General features: G+C 42.1%; 3 protein-coding genes across 3 annotated transcripts; 1 reads left to right on the top strand and 2 right to left on the bottom strand.

Annotated features, from left to right (window-relative positions):
- The first annotated feature begins 5,974 nt into the window (after positions 1-5,974).
- Positions 5,975-6,672, top strand: insl5b (insulin-like 5b). The gene is made up of 2 exons (XM_076293316.1): positions 5,975-6,155; positions 6,530-6,672. The coding sequence occupies exons 1-2, from the start codon at positions 5,975-5,977 to the stop codon at positions 6,670-6,672; spliced, it is 324 nt and encodes a 107-aa protein (XP_076149431.1).
- A 271-nt stretch (positions 6,673-6,943) lies between these two features.
- dynlt5 (dynein light chain Tctex-type family member 5) lies at positions 6,944-9,561 on the bottom strand. Its single transcript, XM_076296047.1, has 5 exons — positions 9,538-9,561; positions 8,839-8,978; positions 8,352-8,443; positions 8,026-8,150; positions 6,944-7,909 (listed from the first exon to the last, which is right to left on the bottom strand). The coding sequence occupies exons 2-5, from the start codon at positions 8,949-8,951 to the stop codon at positions 7,706-7,708; spliced, it is 534 nt and encodes a 177-aa protein (XP_076152162.1). The 5' UTR covers positions 8,952-8,978; positions 9,538-9,561; the 3' UTR covers positions 6,944-7,705.
- A 768-nt stretch (positions 9,562-10,329) lies between these two features.
- Positions 10,330-20,421, bottom strand: sgip1b (SH3GL interacting endocytic adaptor 1b). Its single transcript, XM_076295314.1, has 16 exons — positions 20,294-20,421; positions 19,936-19,960; positions 19,614-19,677; positions 19,316-19,401; positions 19,093-19,173; positions 18,502-18,576; positions 17,496-18,290; positions 17,014-17,135; positions 16,098-16,239; positions 15,721-15,832; positions 14,993-15,148; positions 14,023-14,155; positions 13,434-13,636; positions 12,955-13,019; positions 12,479-12,643; positions 10,330-12,024 (listed from the first exon to the last, which is right to left on the bottom strand). The coding sequence occupies exons 2-16, from the start codon at positions 19,952-19,954 to the stop codon at positions 12,002-12,004; spliced, it is 2,241 nt and encodes a 746-aa protein (XP_076151429.1). The 5' UTR covers positions 19,955-19,960; positions 20,294-20,421; the 3' UTR covers positions 10,330-12,001.
- Positions 20,422-20,850: the final 429 nt, after the last annotated feature.

Here is a 20,850-nt window from a genome sequence, read left to right as displayed (position 1 = left end):
CACCACAGAATTGATGAAAGAATTCTCATTCTATTTTTCTCCGCTCTTCTCCAAACATGCACAACTCAGCTTAACCTTTATAAGGGCACACCTGGACAAAGAATTTAGCTTTCGTGGGATTTTTTTGACCTAGGGACATGGCCTGAGATTGGCATAAAAAAGGGAAGCATTAAACCCAAATGACACCATGTCCATTTCAATTGTGGGGGTGAGAAAATTATTATTTTGGGATGTTTTTCAACCAAGGGGACCTGGTGACTTTCTCAAAGTAAATGTTAACACTAAAACAAGAGGCTAGGAGGAAAAGATCAGGCAGTGTGCCGATAGACCTGCCCCAATAGTATGTAAGTTAGTAAGTAAGTATATCTTTTGATCGCGTGAGGGACATTTGGTCTCTGCATTTATCCCAATCCGTGAATTATTGAAGTCGAACCGGCAAGCCCAAAGGCCGAAGCCCTAACCAGTAGGCCATGGCTGCCCCAAAAGGTAGCATTTGAACAATAAACCACACAATGATCCAAAACATACAGCCAAACAAGGCAAGAAATGGTTAACAGAGAACAATATCAACATTTTAGAGCGGACCTCAATCTGTCAAAAAAGTGAGCACAAGGCCAAAGTGATGGCAAATAATCGTTCCTGCCTCAAAACCCAGATTGCTGCTAAAAAGGTGCAGTCTACAATCATTGTGGAGACATGAAGAGGCTTAGTGGGTATTATATGAACCATTTTGAGAGCTGTGGTGGTAAATAAAGATGTTTCCAGTGATTGTTTAAAAAGGGTATGAATAATTTTGAACACGCAATTTTTAATAAAAATGTTAAAAAATATATTTACAAAAATTTTGATTCCATGTTTTTTCCACATTGTCTTGCAACCTTTTGGTATGAGCAAGTGTCATTTTAATTAAGAACAAACATATTGGTCAAGAGAAAATCAATATTTGCCAGGGGTATGAATAATTTTGTTCTTAACTATATCTTTAAAAAGTCTAAAAAGTGAATATCCGAATTAACTGCTTGTCAAATTAAAAGATAGCTAGGCTATCCTAAAAAAGTTGCATTATTTGCATGATAAAATGTAATCAGGTAATCCCCAACAATGTAACTGTAATCTGATTTTTTATTGTAATCTGGGCTGATTATAGTTACTTGATTTTTGTAATCTGATTACGTAATCCAGATTACATGTAATCCGTTACTACCTAACTCTGAGCGTAAGAATAAACGTGTGATAAATGTGGCGGCTGGAAACAAGCTGGTTTCATTGGTTTCACTCAACTCATTTACAAACAACAGTGGAGGAACTTGTTGTGTAGCCTTAGGCTACTTATCTGGAAGGCTGTATGGTTGCAGGACAGAGTTATTTAAAGGTGCCATGTGTTAACCTGGCCCTAGCCAGATGAATGTCGTTCCGCTTAGCTCTGCCTAGCTTCACTCACATCCATCTGGAACCTCTTCCATTGAGAGTGATTTCTCCAACCAACTTTATGGTTTAGCCAATCAGGACGCAGGGCGGGAGTTTCATAGATGTGACATAGCGTAGAAGCGACTGTGAGACTGTTATCAGCGTCACGGGTTGGCTTCGATGTGAGTGGTTGAAGTAGCACGTCAATAGATGACGGACAAGTGGCTTATTCAATCATATGCAAGCATTTTTTGATTAGGTCCAGCCTTCTGAAGCAACACTTCAATGGATCGGTTCCAGATGGATGAGTGGAGCTAGGCGGAGCGAAATTCATCTGGCTAGGGCCAGGTTAGCCATGTGTAAGAATTGAGGCAAGAATATCCAAAAAATGAGCTAAACACATCAAAAGAATGATAAGAAATAAGGGTGATGATGTCATTAAAAAAATGACAAGGTATAGTGCTGCAGAGATATCAACCTGAATTAGCATGCTAAATTACTCGCCACAGCCCGACAGGTGTCATAATACCAGTTTCGGCCATGGGAGGCGTTATGCGGGCAACATAACCGTCAGCCAAACTGCAATACACGTTTGGTTGTTACTCTAGGGTGGACCAACTCACTTTCTGGAGGTATACTGCCCCCATCTTTTATGGAATGTGGAATTGTTTTTTGGCGGACATTACACATGGTGCCTTTAAACACACTATACCATTGTGCTGGTTTATATTGTCTCATAGAAAAAGTGGTTAATTTTCGCATAATGGAAGGCACAAGTGTTGTGAGGTATGGCAATATTTTTTTTAACTGAGCGAGCTTCTAGCACCAATTTATCGCACTTACACCTCTAATAAACTGAGCAAGCCTTTAGCACCAATTTATAACACATGCAGTTATTTTAAATTGAGCAAGCTTAGCACAACTTTATAGCACCTTCAGTATTTGGTGATGAGATTGGCCATGGAAAAACTAAGTCAAGACGAGAAGGTGTGTACTGCTGAAGGATGTCTGATTTAGGTCCTGCTCCATTTACTGATTTATAAACAATCAGTAGTGCTTTAAAGCCTTAAAGTAAGCATTTAGCACCAATGTATAACACATATGCCAGTTATTTTAAATTAAGCAAACTTCTAGCAGCACAACCTTGTATCACCTATTTTGGTATGGTGAGATTTGCAATGTAAAAACAAACAACACCTATGAGCATGGTTTTGAAAGTGTGAAGAAAACACAATACACAATAAAAAGGGCATTTGGAATATTGCCAGGAGGAGCCTGTCTACCATTGCGACGGGTGTTCTCTGATCCCTGGATGTGGCTTTACACACACACACACACTCTCTCTCTCTCTCTCTCTCACACACACACACACACACATACAACATTCTACAATACGTATATTTAGCTATAAGTGAAAAACACCAATACAAGTATTGCCATTATGGCAACCCAATCACAGTGTGGTATTGGATTACACACCATCAGCATGAACTATTCAGCAATTTTCACAGCAAGTAACAGCAAGTTCTTTCTGTTGTAACAAGCTGCAATAAATACATCATGTGCAGGGGCAAAATTTCACCCAGCACAATATAAGTGTTGAATGTCCCAGTGCAACTGGACTCAGATAAGAGTGATGTGGAAAGCAACATTTTGGGTGGCACAATTAGAGCTGAGGGCATGAAGTCCCTGGTCCTTTACCAAGATAAAAAGTAACCGTTATCTTTAATTGGGCATACTCAAAGACTTGGAAAGGATTATTCTAAAACCTAAAAGATCCAGATATTAAAAATCTTGGTGGGCACATGTCCACCTACCTTTAACGGGGACAATGCCAAAAAGAAAATGAAACGAGCATGTTGTAGTTATGTTTGGTATGTGCCCCATCTGGCTCATGGCTAGAGGGGTACAGTCGTAAGGCTGAGTTTTAGTTGCACATGACATGATTGGCATAGGCAAGACTGAACGTTTTTTTAGAGCTGTTTTTTGTTCTTTTGTAGTTTTCTTTCTTTCTTTCTTTAAATCTGCTCTAGTCATGTTTACCCACTTCAGCTAGTAAGGTGATCTTTTGGTACGAGACATCTAGCGGTTTTGCAGCGCTATTGACCCTGTAGTAAAGCACTGAATATGTCCAAATAAAACTTAAATATGCCATAAGTATAAATCTGAATGTCTACTATTTCATAGCACAACTCTGTGACACAGAGGGTTGCAGAAGTATAAGGAAAAGCCAGTCGATACTTGTTAGTTAGTCTCCACACAGTTAGTGGTGAAATAGAGCAAAGCTTTACTAGCCTACACACTAGATTTAAGAGGGAATGGCTCATGGTAGGGAAAGGTCAAACTGTGTCAAGGCTGTGTCAAAAACCTATATCAGTTGTAGACCAAACAAACTGAAACAGTTAGAAGCAAACGTGAATGAAACAAAACCAGTCATTATGTGAACGAAACCAAACCAAATGTATTCAAACCAGAAATGGACAAGTCATAATACCAAAATATTCAGCCTGAGACCATTACTTCATCAATCAGTGTTGGGTGTGCTTTTCATACAAACACCAAGACTTAGTTTCATCAATACCGCTGTAGAGCCTCCAGTTGTTAGTGGGGTCAGTCTTGTCCTTTTAGCACTTGACAGACACCAGTCATCAGCAAGGATGGGGGCAGGAATACTTTTTCAGGTACTTTTTTGCTTTTGAAGTCAAAACCACCAGAAAGTTTGCAGCAAAGTTTGATTAAACTGCACTAAACCTGAGACATGTAATCCACAGGTAGAGCATAATCATATTGAGGACAGCCAGTGTGTATGAAAAGAGGATATTAAAGAGGTTTCACCATAGAGGTCAGTATCCTTCTTCAAAAGCTGTCTCTTTTGACCTACATTAAAGGACACCTGTTTTTCCTAGCACAGCGTATTATATGTCAGTAAAAAAAAATACACAACACCTTCAAACTGGGGGTAGCTTGCTTGGTGGATGTTTTGTATCATAGACTGAGAGTGATGATACACATGATCTGATCTCATGATCCTGTGTCATGTGTCCGTTCTCTTTAATGTGGATTCTCGCTAGCCTGGAGACAGGCAACAGTAGTTCAAATCTAGACAGCCCTTTTTTTCATTTCTGTTGATCATCTTGGTTCACGTAGAGGACACCTATCCCTCCACAGCTCTACAGAGATCCTGTATGGCAAGTCATTGTGCTGACCTGCTGACCTTTATGGGGGTAGAAACAAAAGGAAGTGGAACACATTGTTATGACTGTGAGAGTCTTAATAGAAGAATTTATGCAAGACCTTCCCTGTGGAACTAATAGCATGAATTCTGTGACTTTGTCCACTTCTGGTCATCTAGGGTCAGATTCATAGCGGTCAAGCAATTAAGTAAGGAAAGATGGGTTTTGTTTATACTGTTTATAAAGCTAATGTTTTGTATGAAGGTGAGTTTTAACTCACTGGCAAAATGGATCGATCGAATCTAATAAGCAATAGTTTGAAGGCAGTGTAGCATTGGTATAGCAAAGTTATTGAAAACAAATAGGGTGAAGGAACATAGACATGATATAGTAACTATACAGTTACTATGTCGATGTGCCTATTTTGAATCCTTATTCCCTTTTACAAAACCCTGTGTCAAGCACGTCCATGATTCCAGTACAGTAGTACAATTCATATGCTGACATCTAATGGGCACAGAAATAACTACACATGCCCATACCAGTTTTGTGAAGCAGAGCAGACCATTACAGTACTTATAACAGCTTACTTGCTAACTAAAGTATATTTCTGTTTTAAATTAAATTCAAATCAATCTAAAAACAAAACTAAATAAGATATAGCCATGTATGATGTTTTAGCATTTACATTTAATGTTCTTCTTATAGAGTATGTTCACAGCCGACAGACTTTTGCCATTCCCAGTCAAAGGGACTACAACATATTTGTGTCCTCTGAGGTAAGACAAAGGTCTGGAGGTTGTGAGTTAGTGCCACAACCACAGAGACAGTTGGCCTCATCAGAGCCGGGAATCTCCTTGTTTATGGGTGGACAGGTCACTATGTGTCAAGGAGGGCCTGACCATTAAGGCACACTTTACCTGAGCAGCACCATTAAACCTCTGCATTAGGGATATGCCTGTCATTAAAGCATTGACTCGACTCCCATGGAAGGCCGTGACATTTCAGAGGATGGCACTAATTGCCTTTTCTTGTGATTCCACAAACAAAATTGTGACGCCATCCCAAGCCTCATCAAATGTGAGTAAGAGGAAAGCTCACTCGATACAATCAGAATAGGCTCATTAGGGAAGAAGATGGAAAAATGACACACACACGTCGGCTTTTGGATGCTATAAGGAAGCCAGCATCACCAAAGAGCACACAGAACAGGGCAGGTATAAATTGGGCATTTAGGATCTCTAACAGGAATCAACAGATTTGAGAAGAGAGCTGACCACAGAGCCAGTCAAGAGTGTTCTTGTCCAAGTGAGTCAGTAACTGTTAGCGTCAAATACTCAGAGAGAACTATCAAAAAGTAAGCCTTTGTCTCAACTGCACAAAATAAAGAAGAGATGGGATCGTTCCTGCTTCCAGTCATGGTCCTGAGTATGCTGCTGTTGACCACTACTGTCCAAGCTCAAAGCAACGGAAGTACGGGTCTGAAGCTGTGTGGACGGGAGTTCTTGCGCTCCGTGGTCTACATGTGTGGGGGGTCCAGGTGGAGGCGGGAACTTACTGGGCCATCATCTGAAGGTCAGTGCCACTGTATCCACTTCACAGGGCAGAATCAGGAGGATAAATGTTGATTAAATTATACAGCATGCATATCTATGGGAATATATATGAAATGTGTTACAACTTTCAGAATACTTGGTCTCTGTATGCTGTGCTCACAGCTATTATTATAAGCATAGAATGTTGGGAATAAGGGTCTGTGTAAAAATACTTTACAGAGAAGACAATCTTTCTTTGCATTTGAATAATCTCTTGCATTATACAGTATTGTGTAAATATCGAGCAACTACCAGTATTTCCACTACATAGTTTTAGTTAATGATGAGAAAGTGCACAATAGTGCACCAAGAGGCCCCATATCCCGATCCTGATTGGTTTTCTCCTGGCCACAGGTTACTACAGTGACCCGACTGGCCTGGAATCCACCGAGAGCCCTCTGGAGACACAACGACAGAGGAGAGATATGACCCAGCTCCTCAGCGTCATCTGCTGTCAGGTGGGCTGCCGCAAGAGCGACATTATCAAACTATGCTAACATACCGCATACGGACTAACTCTCAAAATGGGGATCTTGCCAGCACAGGCCAGACATGGAAAGGTGACACATCTCTTTGATGGCCAAAGTCACACCCTACCTTCTGTACCAGCATAGTGCGTCTGCTGCAATAAAACCCATTCATACAGTAGATGGTGTTGATATTTTTTCTCATATGATCTAAAATACAGAACAATACTTACTATATTATTGGAGCACAGGATGAGTGTGTTGCAATGAAAAAACTTGGGGAAAACACAGGAAACTGCAATAACTGCAATAAATTTTTTATTATTCATCTTCACAAACAGTGAAGTTGTGTCAGTGTCAGTGAAGTAGGTAGTGCAGTCTTTCTTGTTATGTTGAATTTTGTCAGTAATAGCAGCAAAACAGAAAAAACTGAAAACTAGTGCTTTGGTGAACAGCTAGAAATCCATTGACTGTCCATCTGTCACAACTATTCATGTGCAATCAAGTCATAAAAGTCAGTCTTATACAACCATTGTTTAAAAATTGCACTACAACATACATAGATCCAACTCATCTGAACACACACTCATCCACCTGCACATAGAGTACATGTTGTATCCAGAGGTAACATATAGAGTATAACATCGGTAATATATTCCAATATATGTCTTTGTGTAACAGCTTTAGTATTGGTAAAATGGATTCCATAAAAATATTTTAAATATTTAAATATTTAAAATATCTATTATGACTAATCCAGCAGTGTTATGTATGGGACATTTTCCATAATGAAATAAATAATAGGAAAAAGCATGAATAACACTACATTTGTTTCATATTACTGTGACATACTGTTAAAAAGCCATAATACAGTTCATTCAAACAAAATGTATGGCCAGTCCTGGACATTAGTAAAGATCTGAAAACAACTAGTGGGCAATGTCCTCAAGACTTATTTTTTACACCTTACACACATGATGCATTGGTGCTATTATGATCTATCTAGAAACAAGGTGACAAGGACTCATGATCTATATGATCTATCTAGAAAAGTGACAAGGACTCACTCCGAGTAGACCCCATAGACGTTGGCAATGGCAAACAGTGAGCTGTTCTTGAAGGTGTGTGAGGAGAATGTGTCGTTGGCCACGTCCCACAGGCAGCGGCTCCCCATGCGCATGTTCTGGTCACTCAGCTGCCCGATGCTGATCAGGACGATGATCTTGTAGCGCGGGATCATCAGGTCCTTTACCCTCGCCTTCACCACCTGCGATTCAGAACACAGCTGTTCACTGCGGGGGTTCATCACCAGATTATGACTGAAAGCATGGACATATTCACACCGATTTATAGATAGAAATCTGTCCACTCTGACAAGTTTACCTCGGATATTGTTTTGGTCATTTGCCGACACAGCTCTGCCTCATACTTCTCCTCCTGGAGGTAACTGGCCAGAACATCCTTTAAAATGTCATTGACTGTCATCACAGGGAAGCGTCTGGTGGGGCCTATTCAGGTGAGTTGGAGGGACGTGGGCAGAGAGGATCTTTCATCATGCATTCAATCTATTCCAGCAAATTACCACTTTACTTCAGGAGCACAAAAGGGAGAGGTGAAATTTCAATTGTCTATTGGGCTGACATATCAACAATGTCTCACCAGAGCTGTGGATTATATTTTTAATGTGTTAGTATACTGAGGGGTCTTACTGAGCTGATAGGTGTTCTCCATCTGCACTGCTGGTCGTGGGTTATCGTCATGGTGACCAGGGTCATCTATGTAGGACACTGTACTAATGGAGCTGTCATAAGCAAAGAAAATGCATGGACCATTTACATTTATTTGGACTTTTATAGCTGACAAGGCCAGTTATTATATAGCAGTCCCAACTTGTAGTTTGTGATTTGCTGATTTTGCAATGGTTGCAGACATGAAGCATGGAGCTGTATATCAGAAGTGCATAGTAAGAGGCCATCCATAAGCCTACTTTGTGATTCAACCACACATTACATTGTACACCATAGTGACGTGTGTCACTCACGAAATAAGAAGGAAATTGCTGTTGCATGCGCGCCCGAACATTTTCCTACACACCAGCAACTCAAAGCCACTACGACATGCGCAAAAAAAGGTTTCTGGTGCGCATCTGTCTGAATTAGTAAATATTCCAGAAAGAACTGAATAACTCAGACGTACTCTTTTGTTTTCCCAGTAGTCTCCTTGGCTTTAATTTCGTGACTTCCAAGAGAAGACAAACTGCCTCTCTTCTTCAGCAGCCGAGCAGCTTTCTCTTTGGCAAGATCGGACATCTTCCCAAAGTCCTAGGTAGCCTAGATCTGACGCAAACACAACTCATTCTTTTTCTCAGAACAGGCTACTTCATGTATATTTCATGTCCTATAGGCTACTTAGTAGGGCTATAATAGCTCTAAAGTTATAGTGTAGCCTACCAGTGCTTCAGGATCTATTTAACCTAAATATGAGTTTCTAGCCTGGGAATACTAATACGAACTTTAGGCAGACTTAGGAATTGCTCTGCTAGGTCTGTCTAGCCTAGAGGCCATTATGTAGCCTAACCATAGTGGTAGAACTTGCAAACTGATTATTCTCTGAATGCACTGACAAGGCAGAATAGCCTACCCAACCATAAACAGAGCGCATTTCTATCAGCCAAAGTTAAGCAAGCATGCATTTACAGAAGAATAGCCAACCATAAACAGAGCGCATTTCTATCAGCCAAAGTTAAGCAAGCATGCATTTAAAGTTTACAAAAACGTGAGCTCAACTTCCATTGTTTGACGTAACATGACCGGCGGAAGTGAAGGTAAAACATGAAACATAATTTTATTGTAAAATTGCAATAGGACATTGAAAAGTGTAATGATGAGAACTCACAGAGAACCGGAAACTCACGAGGCAGCTTGAGCATTGTGTTGTCTTGACAACGATGGGAGGGATTTCAATTGTATTCATCGACTTCCTCCTGGTGAAACTGGAGTAGGCTTAGTCATCATCTACTCTCAGGCCCACCTTCAGTGAAGATCTAATGGCTAAGAACTTCGTTCAACGAATGCATGGGTCAAAGTCACGTTAATCCTCTAGGAGAGAAGGATCTTGCTTAACATTGGAGACTGATGATGACAGACAGAAATAATAGTTCTTAGGCCTAGTTCTTGTGAGAACAGACCTTCAGGGCCATGCATTCTGATCTCTGTTCTTCTTTAGAGATAAGTGGCCATGCACTTTCCTGCTACAAGTAGCTATATGCGTGCGTGAATGAGTCACTGGCTTTTCATGCTGCCTTAAAATGATTATTAGGTAGCCCTATAAATGTCACACCATGATATATCAGTCTTTTGCAACATGGGTCATAATCAAGAATCATATCAGTTATTTGTTGGATTTGTTTTATTTGTAAGGAAAAGGGACCCAGGTTAATGTGTTTATGAGGTGTATGGTTGTTTGATGACATTTATTTTTTTCCACTTAAATATATATCCAGGAGAGTTTCTCTGAATCTGAGTCATGCCAGGTATGATGACATTAAGTTCTCTGAGCAGAGTTTAAACAAGTTGGGACATGGAGAAACTGTGATAAAATATGTACACACAGTTAGACTATTACTGCTCTAAATTGCAAAGTGCCAATACGAAGAGGAACAAAACCATTTTCTTGAGACTCAAACAAACGTGTGCAAATCAACTTGATCAACAATGAATTCATACAGAGCTACTGTGGCTTCAGGTGATACATGGGGACACAAACACTGTCTAATGATAATGACAGAAACTCCATTTAAATCCATTACATATATTACATGAAGTCAATGATATATATTAAGAAATTGACAAAGAAAACAAAATATAAATCATAAAGTGCTGTCATGTGTTGTAAAGGCTAAGACATCTTGTTTAGCAACATAGAACATTTCTATGATCACACATAGAAACCTTATATCCATGTGGATATAGCAATAGTTATTCTTATTTTACATTTTTACATATCATTTCTTGAAATATTGCTACAGGAAAATGGTAAACAAAATACTCCACATTGTGGAAAACAAATTAACATACAGTATGAGATCAAATTGTATTTCAGTCACCAAATCTTTCTCATATACACGGTTAAGGTCTTCTTGTGTGCAAAATTTCAAGAGCAAGTTGACTGAAAAACAGCCACTACACATTATCTGGATTTTAGAGTGCCATGGAAAGAAATACGAAAACAAATGATGCCCCCCCCCCCCCCAACCCAAGGTCATGCATTTCAAACCTTAACACAGAATGTTGAAAGACTGAAAATTCACCTAGTTTGTGTCTACTGATTTAGACTACGAAGCTGTCAACAGTCCATGAGGATTTTTTTTTCCACAAAAATACTGCAGGAAAAATAAAAAACTCTACACAAAGTCAATATAGCCGGTCAGCAAGGCACCCTGCCCTTGTCATATATAATTCCAATAATTTAAATGGTCAGTGTAACTGTCTTTGAAGCCTAACTAGACCCTTAAATCATTCCAAGTTAACTCAAGGCCTCTCTTATCTAAACTCTCATTACATCACTCCACATTCAGGATTACATACCTAGGAAAAAAGTGCTATCACACATTACAAATATATTTCTAAAAGGTTATGGGACGTGTTGTATAGTGACTTTGGGGGTGTTTTTGTCATTTCACTTCAGCTGCATGCTAGTTTAGAATTGTCCCTCTCCTACAGTTGTGTTGTCAGACTATAGTCTCATACTGTCATATGACATATTGCTCACCATTGTTAATATTGAACACTAGTCAAGACATGTACTGTGATATTCCTATTACATAATGGGCCCATACAAATAGTTGGGTTATCATAATCACAGGCAATTAATCCTAGTTATTTTTTCCTCAGCGTTTCAAACAGGGCTTGAGCAGCACTGGAGACAAGGAGTGCCCCATTTGAATTAGCATTTTTGTTACACTAACAGATGTGGGTGGAAAAGTGACAGAGAGGAATGTATATAAATTCGATAGAATATGAAAAAATTAGGATAAGGTAGTGTCAACTTGCATAAACTCAGTTGTGGAGTTGTGATATTGCACATTTTCTTTGTAATAAATGTATGCATACAAGGTTCACATAACTCCCTTTCTCTGTCTTTCTCTCTCTCACACACACACACACACACACACACACACACACACTATTCTCTAAATACATATAATTTTGTTGAGATAAAGGATCTCAGATTTTTTTTTTTTAATTAAAAATGTTCTTCTCATTTCTGTCTCAGTTTGTCGCATGAATGAAAGACAGATATCCTTCCTTCTGCAGAGCAGTCTAAAGCCATTGTAGATATGGTCATATTTTCAGCAGCATCAGTTATCAGCCATATATTTCCCTGTGAAGAAAAATAGAACATTGTTTCCCTAGACTGACATTATGTGAATCACGTCTAGGTTAAATAAAAAATAATTAAAAAAAGTACTGCTGATGCATCTTAACATTAAACATCATATAGATGGGTTTTCTTTTAGTTATAGAACTAAAGGTAGAATCTATGACTAATCCAAAACCATTTTTGTCAAGTTCAGCAAACTGCTCCTTATGGGACTCTAGCTGCCCACTGTGTGTGTGTGTGTGTGTGTGTGTGTGTGTGTGTGTGTGTGTGTGTGTGTGTGTGTGTGTGTGTGTGTGTGTGTGTGTGTGTGTAGTCAAAACACTGTGGTATTTGTAAACAGTCCTGGCTCTATAAACAAAGAAAGTGGCTTGGATCGAGCCACTTACTATTCCACCCAAACAACACATGGGGGGGGGGGGGGGGGGGGGGGTAGTGGGGTACAGTGTAAAGATACCTGCACAGAATCTCTTTTTGACCAGGGAGAGTCGATATCCAGTCCCTGCTAACTGGAAGTTGGCGCCTGAAAGAGTGGCTCCCTCGCTGGAGAACTGCACAGCTAGCCTGGACGGCTTACTGGGGCCATTCGTCAGGGCAAAGCGCCCCAGCAGAGCACCCACTCCTGGGGGAAGAGAGAGAGAAAGAGAAAGCGAGAGAGAGAGAGAGAGGGAGAGAGAGAGAGAGAGGTGAAATTAGTCCATTGGCTGCACTCGGTCTCCTACATACTGATACTCAGATGCTAATTGAGAACATTTATTTGGTTTATGGTCGAACTCTGTCTTTGTGACTGTCTGTGGCTATGCAATTAATGGGAAGGAAGAAGACTGCTTTTAAGTTCTGTTCCTGAGTCAGAGTACATGAGGAATAAGCAGCAACATTCAGACACGAATGTGTACAAGCTAAACACCACAAATACACGGCTACATTACTGACCTCCATTTTCAGATTTCTGAGAAAGTTCCGGAATCTTCCAAAGCATTTCCTGCTGTTCTGGATTCCTTCAAAGGTAAAATAGCTTATTATTACAACCCTGCAAATAATTCAGATGTTGTTCTATACAAAATCATACAATAATTGCTTGACTAAGAAAACAGCTTGGACTTTGGTCAACTTATGGATAGGTCTTTATGAATCTTGCAGAGCCTTAGACAGCCAATACATGAGCATTTCTTTGCAGAAGATCTCGATCAAAATTTCAAGAGGCATAAAATGGAACCAGGCTAGACTTTAGAATCATTGTTTAGCTTGCCTCTACACATGGACCCCACAGCAAGCATCTTTACAGTCATTTCAGAGAACTACTATGTAGCCGCAACTGGTGATTTGTGAGAAAAAGGGACCATGTACAGCTTTTGTGTTTCCCTTAGTTTAGGAAACAATGTACTCTAGATTCTGAGGTACTGAGGCATTACCAAGTAGCAGGTGGGAGCATGGCTTGGAGTTTGGCGACGCCACCATCCACAGGCACCATGAAGCTGATATTGGTAAGGGGCACGGGATCAGGCATAGCCTCCAAGTTGTACTTGTAGTCTATCCTGAGGTCGGTGCTGGTGGCATCACCACGCCAGCTAACTGCCAGGTTAAGTGGGGTGGACTGGATGCCCTCTGCTGCCACCTGGAGGTGGAAGATGCACACTTAGACATTAGAGGCTTTCAGGGATTTGACAGCTTCTGTTGGTGAACAGGTGAAGGGCACATCTTGAAATCAGTGTTTTAAAAAACATGTATGTGAGTGCAATATGTCCTTTTAACACAATGCAAATGTGAAACAAATGTCAGTAAAGCCTTATAACTTGACTATACCAACAAATTACAGTACAATATAGGACTTATTGCACTATGATAATAACCACACAACAACAAAAACTAAAACAGTACTTTAGTAAACAGCTTTTTTTTTACAGTATTACACAAACAACCAATATACAGACAGTAGTGTTACATATAGGGCATTAGTAACGAATGAGGGCCAATGTTATGGGAGTATGGCCAAACTCTCACCTGGTATTTGAGCATATCCACATTGTAGTATGTTGCTTGAGGCCTCTGATCAGCCACTTTCTTTAGGTGGCTCATCAGGTTTGGCATGTTCACCCAGAACTCCTTTGTGTCAGAGCTGGGCTCTGTTGTTTCACTGTGAATCAGAATGCAACATCACAACACCAGTATTTACACACGGCTCTAATTAAATGGGTTACAGTGACACCTGATATGGACTTCCTGAGGGGGTGTCAGCAAATGCCATGAAAGGAAGGCCCGTGGCTCAGCGAAAGTAATGCATACTGCCATGGATCCTGTTACACACACTGGGGCTGATGAGACAAATTGCTGTCTATAATTGCTGAAGAGTTTGCAATAATTAGGCTTTCACCACATTTATTAGGCTACAGAGGCACAGGTCAGCATCTGTTGTGTAAGAAGACACTGGTATGTGCATTTTAGGGTCAGTGAACAGTGGTCTGTGTTGCTGTAAAGAGCCGTCATGATTATGACTTTTAACCTTTTAAAAAAGAAAATTATAATGCCAGTATGTTTCAGGGATTATTGGAGTGAAAAATGCTTGCCACCTACGGTATGTTTAAGTTTTTAATGAGGATCTCAGGACAAAAATACAGCACTGTGCCAGTGTTGCCTTTTCCTTCATACCACAATGCTGAACAGATGTCTTACCCTTATCCAATAGTTGAATAAGTATAGATATAGTACTTTCATTTGCTGTGCAGGTGCAGTGGGTAATGTATTTGTATAATCTATGTGTGTGTGTGTGTGTGTGTGTGTGTGTGTGTGTGTGTGTTTCTGTGCACAGCAGTATCCAACATGGCAGCAGTGAACAAACACACCCCTTGAAACTGCCACCGTTTATGCAGGGAAGAAAGCTTTGATATGGTTAGCTCAAGGCCACTACTGTTAAGTGTGTGTGTTTGTGTGTGCACGTGTGTGTGTGTGTGTTTGTGTGTGTGAGGTAGGTTACCAGCAGAGCAGCTGAGGGTTAGGCAGGACCTGCTCCAGACGGGAGTAGTGTGTGATGCTGAAGGTGAGCACGGGGGGAGAGGGATGCGAAGCGAAGTGCCGGGTGATTCCAGCAGGGAAGGAGAGCACCATCTCCCCAGTGATCTTCACCACACACCTGAGCAAAACAACACCGTTCCCCCTGAACATCAGCCTGAGCTACAGCACAGCAGCACACACAGCAACACCTGCCCAACCTCCACAAACCTCGCCATTATTTATTTTACAGCAAAATGTCGTGAAACATTACATGGAGAATGAAACATTGTTAAACACTTCAAAAACTGCCTAGACAAATAGAGCAAAGCGCTAACAAAACAGAGGTGATGGGCTCAATTACTGTTTACAGTATACATGCACAATATATTGCACGAATGCAAAATGACAATGCACATTAAATCATGATGATAACTATGATTGGTATCATTAACTAACAACTAACATATTTAAAATGATATTCCTCTAGTCAAAGTCTGGCAAACAGTGCTTTGTGTTTTCCCTTCAAGCACTAATCAGCATTGGAAGGCCTGCAAGCCAAGTCGGCAACGAACTAAAGCAGCAGAATCACAGCCTGCTTTGTGTTTGTGTTTGTGTGTGTGTGTGTGTGTGTGTGTGTGTGTGTGTGTGTGTGTGTGTGTGTGTGTGTGTGCGTATGTGATTTAAGTTGGTGTTTGTGAGGGGCAAACATACTTGCTGGGGTCAGCGCCTTTGAAGTAAGCGCTGATGGTCTCTGTGAAGGCAGCGGCCACAGGCAGGGTGTCCTGCGACCCCATGGTGAGGGGACTGGGCCCTCTAGAGCATGCTGGGAGAGAGAGAGAGAGAGAGAGGGAGAGAGCACACAAAATAACATTAATAATAATATACAGATTATGTCATTCCCTACATATAGATGCCACATTGTCTGTATACATTCAATTAATACATTTCTTTCTATATATGCCAAATATATTTCTATGGTTTAAAAAAAAAACCTCTAAAAAGGCCTTTTCACAGTGAACACAAAGCTACTGGACGAGCACAGTTCACTGGTTTATTAGTAATGACGACAGACTGCAGAGGATCCCTACTGGAGACGGGCAGGCAGAGGGTGGGGGTGGAGGCGGCGCTCAGAGAGGTGACCGACGAGATGGACGAGGTGCTCTCCGCTCGGGCCAGCGGCGCAAAGGGAGGAGGGCTCCAGGAGTGCACCGGAGGGCTGAACGACCTGGACTACAACACGAGAGAGAGAGAGAGAGAGAGAGAGAGAGAGAGAGAGAGAGGGGGAGAGAGAGAGGGGGGGGGCTTACATCTACATTTATTCATTTAGCAGACACTGTTGTCCAAAGTGACTTATAGATAGATAGATAGATAGATAGATACTTTATTGATCCCCAGGGGAAATTCAAGGTCTCAGCAGCATACAGACAACACAAACACATTCTTTAACAGCAGAAAGAGTAATTAAAGTTCTACATTTGTATGTCAACTATTACAAAGGATTACATTGTCCCCGGAGCAACTTGGGGTTCAGTGCCTTGTTCAAGGGAACAACAGTGAAAGCTGGGAATTGAACCCACAACTTTCAGGCTACTGCACGCTAGCCCAGCTCCTTAACCACTACACTACCATCGGCCTTAGGAGAGACAGGCTGACGGGTGTCTCTCTGTGTCAGTGAGGTGGATGTGGAGCTCACTGTGTCTTGAACTTGATAACAGTTTGGAAGAACTGAGGAGTCAGGGTGAGAGCCATGTGAGTGGCAATCAGTTTGTCTAGTAAAATACGTACTGTATACCTTATATTCATGTGGTAAGCTCTGTATTTACAATAATGTAAACTAGAAATATTTCAAAATACTTTTTTCACAAGTTTCACAAATATTTATACCATATAGTACCTATAATATCTTATAAGTATATAGTACCTTATGGTATAAGGCTTATAACACCTCGGATATTGTTTCAGATACCACAAGCAGTCTTAATACGTGATGACCATGTTACATACCAGGTCGCTGACGCTGGACTTCCCAGGCTGTAGTTTGGGTCGTGACGAAGGCCGAGGCGGGAGTGGGGGCACGGGGCTTCCCGCGGACAGGGGTGTGGCAGGCCGGGCAGGGGAGGATGGCCCTGAGGAGAACAGCGTGTTACCCTTCACTTTTACTCATCTGCAATAGGGCCACTTCCTGGGTGCGTTTATTAAAAGTTTGTTTCTGGACTTTTTGCCTGTATTCAGACAGGACAGTGAGGAGTAACAGGAAGCGAATGGGAGAGAGAGATGGTGTAGGATTGGGAAATGACCACGAGTTGGATTTGAACCCGGGTCCCCATGGACACTTGGACCCAAATGTAGAACAAATGTTGCAGCCGCTTGCACCACAGTCACCCTCCAGCTTATCAATGTTAAGGTGTTGTGTCTTTGTCAGCGTGTCAGGGTAAAGTGTGTGTCTGATTGTGTGTGTGTGTGTGTGTGTGAGTCAGCACACTTACCACTCCCTGGTCCTGGGGAGGACACCACACTCCTGTAGGTGAGTGGTGGCAGAGGGGGTGGTGTTCCACGCAAGCCCGGACTAAACTCTTTGGGCGAAGCCGTGAAAGCTTCCCTCAGGGAGCCCACCACTGGCTCCGGGGTCCACCTGACGCCCAGTGGAGGGGGCGCACAGGTGAGTGGGGAGCGCTCCGCTGGTAGAGGGGGAGGGAGGTACGAAGAGGAGCAGGCCAGTGAGAGCTCTTTCACCTCCTCCTCCACTTCCTCGTCCTCATCCTCTAACTCCTCCTCCTGCTGTTGAGGTGGTGGAAGTGGCGGCGGTGACGGTGGCGGTGGTGGTGGTGTTGGTGAGTCGGGAAAGGACTCCGGCAGGATGAAGGCGGTGGGCAGGGGAGGCACGGGCGCCATGGGAGGGGGGCCCAGGGGGCTGGTGGGGGTCGAGTCCGGCGGAGGCGAAGGCGGCGGTGAGTCCGGTGGAGGAATGGGCACGTGGAGCGGCAGCGGAGGGGAGTCCGGAGGAGGTATGGAAATGTGGAGCGGGAGCGGAGGAGAATCTGGAGGAGAGGAGCAGAGAGGAGGCGGAGGCGCCGGCTCATCGGGAGGTGGGGGTCTCGTGGGGGAGCCCCGCCTCTCGCTGAAGCTGGCCCAGCCCAACTGGAATGTGTCGTCGGCAGATATGGGGGGGTCAGGGGGGCCAAAGACGTTGTCCAGGTCGGGCATGGGAGACGACTCTGACAGTAGGCCATCTGCATACGCACAGCTGTCTGCTCTTACACTGGGCACCACACTGTAGTAACCTGCGGAGGAACATCAAAGCCTTATGAAAAGACATTACACAACAATTTAGAATACTTTTCCTAATTTCCTAATAAAATCCTAAAACGTGACGGAAGCTATTGGGATATATTTAAATATTTACACAAAATTGTTTTGGCTGCTGAATTCTGATTGGCCATTGGTGGCCAAGCAGCGGCATAATTATTATGGGCTGCAAATGTTCACTGGTACCTGATGACCCCACTGAGCTGGAAGTACGACAGGGAGGTGTAGCTGGAACGTTCTTTGGAGGGAGAGGAGGAGGAGCTGCAAAACAAGCGACCAAACATGTACAAACACATTAAAGGGGCTCTAAGCGATGCTGGGTTACGTCACTTCTGTTGACTTTCAAACAAAAAAGAGAGCTAGCTCGCTACTTCCTCCCCCTCCCTCCCATGCTGCTCCTGTGCAATTGAAACTCTCCTAAACGCTCATCTCTTCTGTGATTTGCTGGAACAGTTTGTTATGTTTTTATGGGCTAAGTTTGCCCAGGTTGTTTTTGTTGCTGTTTTTGGAGCCTGGGCTGTCCACTGAGATTGCGTTTTTTACAGTGTATTCAGGACACAGACAGCTAGCGGTTGGTTAGGTGATGTTTGCAGTAAGTGACAAAAAGTAACAAAGTAACAAAGTGACAAAAAAGTTAAAAACGCGCGGCATCGCTTAGAGCACCTTTAATCAATGCACAGTATTTATTTCTGTGAATCTGTCAGAGGACGTTCAGTTTGAGTCTCTCTCCAGCCTGGGTCAACCTCAGTACAGATGAACATAATAATCAGGAGTTACCTCCAGAGGGAAAGGGTCTGGCCAAAGGTGAAGGTGGTTGAATTTTCGTTTCACACCAGAAGTCTGGCTCCACAATGAACACTGAAATATGAACATTTAAATTCAGTTCACTGTCTGCAACATGAAAACTTTTGTCCAAATGTGTACCGGTACCTCAAAGTTCATTGTGGGAACCACAAATAACAGTAAATGTAAAGTTAAATAGTCTAATTCAACAACACACCTTCTGAATGCTGTGCTTCAAACGTTTCAAAGCTGGCTTCAAATGGTGGACCAAAGAAAGTATTGGCATTCTCTGATGATCTTTTGCTGCAATGTAAGACCACACAGTATACAGATACCATCTTGCAAATGTGATTAAGAGCACGACTAGCACACCATACAAGTATGTATCAAGTATGATACAGTGCAAACACACAGCACTAGCCAATCTTCCCATTCGTTAGAGTAAGAGATGGGGCTTTAGCTTTCCCATTTGGGTGAGCACTATGACCAAGAGCTGTGAGCTGTGATTGGCTGACCTGGGAGTGTCAGGCTCAGGGCCTGGTGTAGGGGTGGAACGTCTGGGCCTGGCGATCTCTTCGCCTGCGGGAGAAGATCTTTACCTCAGCACTTCAAGTCATTACCACTGTTATTACTACCACAATCTATTTTGGCATCTGTCCATCTCTGCAATTGCGAATGTTGTGGTAGATCTGAATGCGGTCATAAAAATGCTGTTAATAGTGTTAATGATCTGTTTCCACTACTTTTACACACTATAAGGAAACTATAGGCACAGGGTGTATGCCATTTCTATTACACTGTCCACTGAACAAGTGAAATAATGAAATATGCACTCACTTGAAAGATTTCTTCTCATTTGACACTGTAGTGAGAAAGAATAGATAATTTCTTACACATGTTTCCAATGGATGAGTGCAAATCTCAAGACAGAAATGTCACCAACAAAAGACTTCAAACACCACAGGCCAAGAACTCATACCCAACCATCTACACTAAGACTTTTACTAACACAGACTTTTAATGTGGGCATCAGGATTGAGGTGAAACATGTGATATTTAATGCAACAGTACGACTAGCCACTAGCCATATGCTAACATTATGCAAGGATGAACTGCAGGAACCATTGTTCACAGTATATGCACATGTGTTATAGGACACAGTTCTGCTATTCAGGTAAAAGGGGGTTGGACTTACTGGACTTCGTCTCTGAGGTCAGCAAAAAGGAAGAAAGAATAGGCCTGGTCAGAGAGTGAGTAGTGAATCAAATGAAAAAAAAAAAAGATTAAATCAGTTGAAAAAAAAATGAAGCTAGTTAAGCCATGCATTAGACTAGGCGCAAGTTGAAAATACGATTAGCATTTTAGACGCTGTAATCAACATTTACAGAAACTGAAAATCAAAGTCAGTACAAAGACAAGCAGTAGATGACACCCATCCGTGACAATACTGCTGTGAATAAATACTTCCTGTACTGAAGCATTTGGTTGATTAAATCCATCGCAAGACAGCACAATTAATAGGGGCATGCCAAATAATTAAATGTAGCGGGTGCCTCATGAAATCCCAGCACAAGATGTAGAGAGATGGAGTGCTGCCATATTCTTATGGACTAGCTCCATCTTGGCCAGAGTAATGGGAGTAAGAGGACGAATGACAAAGCCAGAAGATGTGTGAAGATATTAGCTAAGCTTACCGGACTTTTTCTCTGTCAGAAACCAACGCCAGTACGGGGGAGGGGCGGTAGAGAGACG

The sequence above is a fragment of the Alosa pseudoharengus genome, unplaced genomic scaffold (genome assembly GCF_046254945.1).
Source record: "Alosa pseudoharengus isolate Yale_2024_CS ecotype anadromous, Long Island Sound unplaced genomic scaffold, YU_APseudo_1.1 YU_APseudo_1.1_scf_2, whole genome shotgun sequence".
NCBI lineage: Eukaryota > Metazoa > Chordata > Actinopteri > Clupeiformes > Clupeidae > Alosa > Alosa pseudoharengus.
The sequence above is the reverse complement of the archived record's forward strand: the minus strand, read 5'-3'. Positions and strand labels throughout refer to the sequence as shown.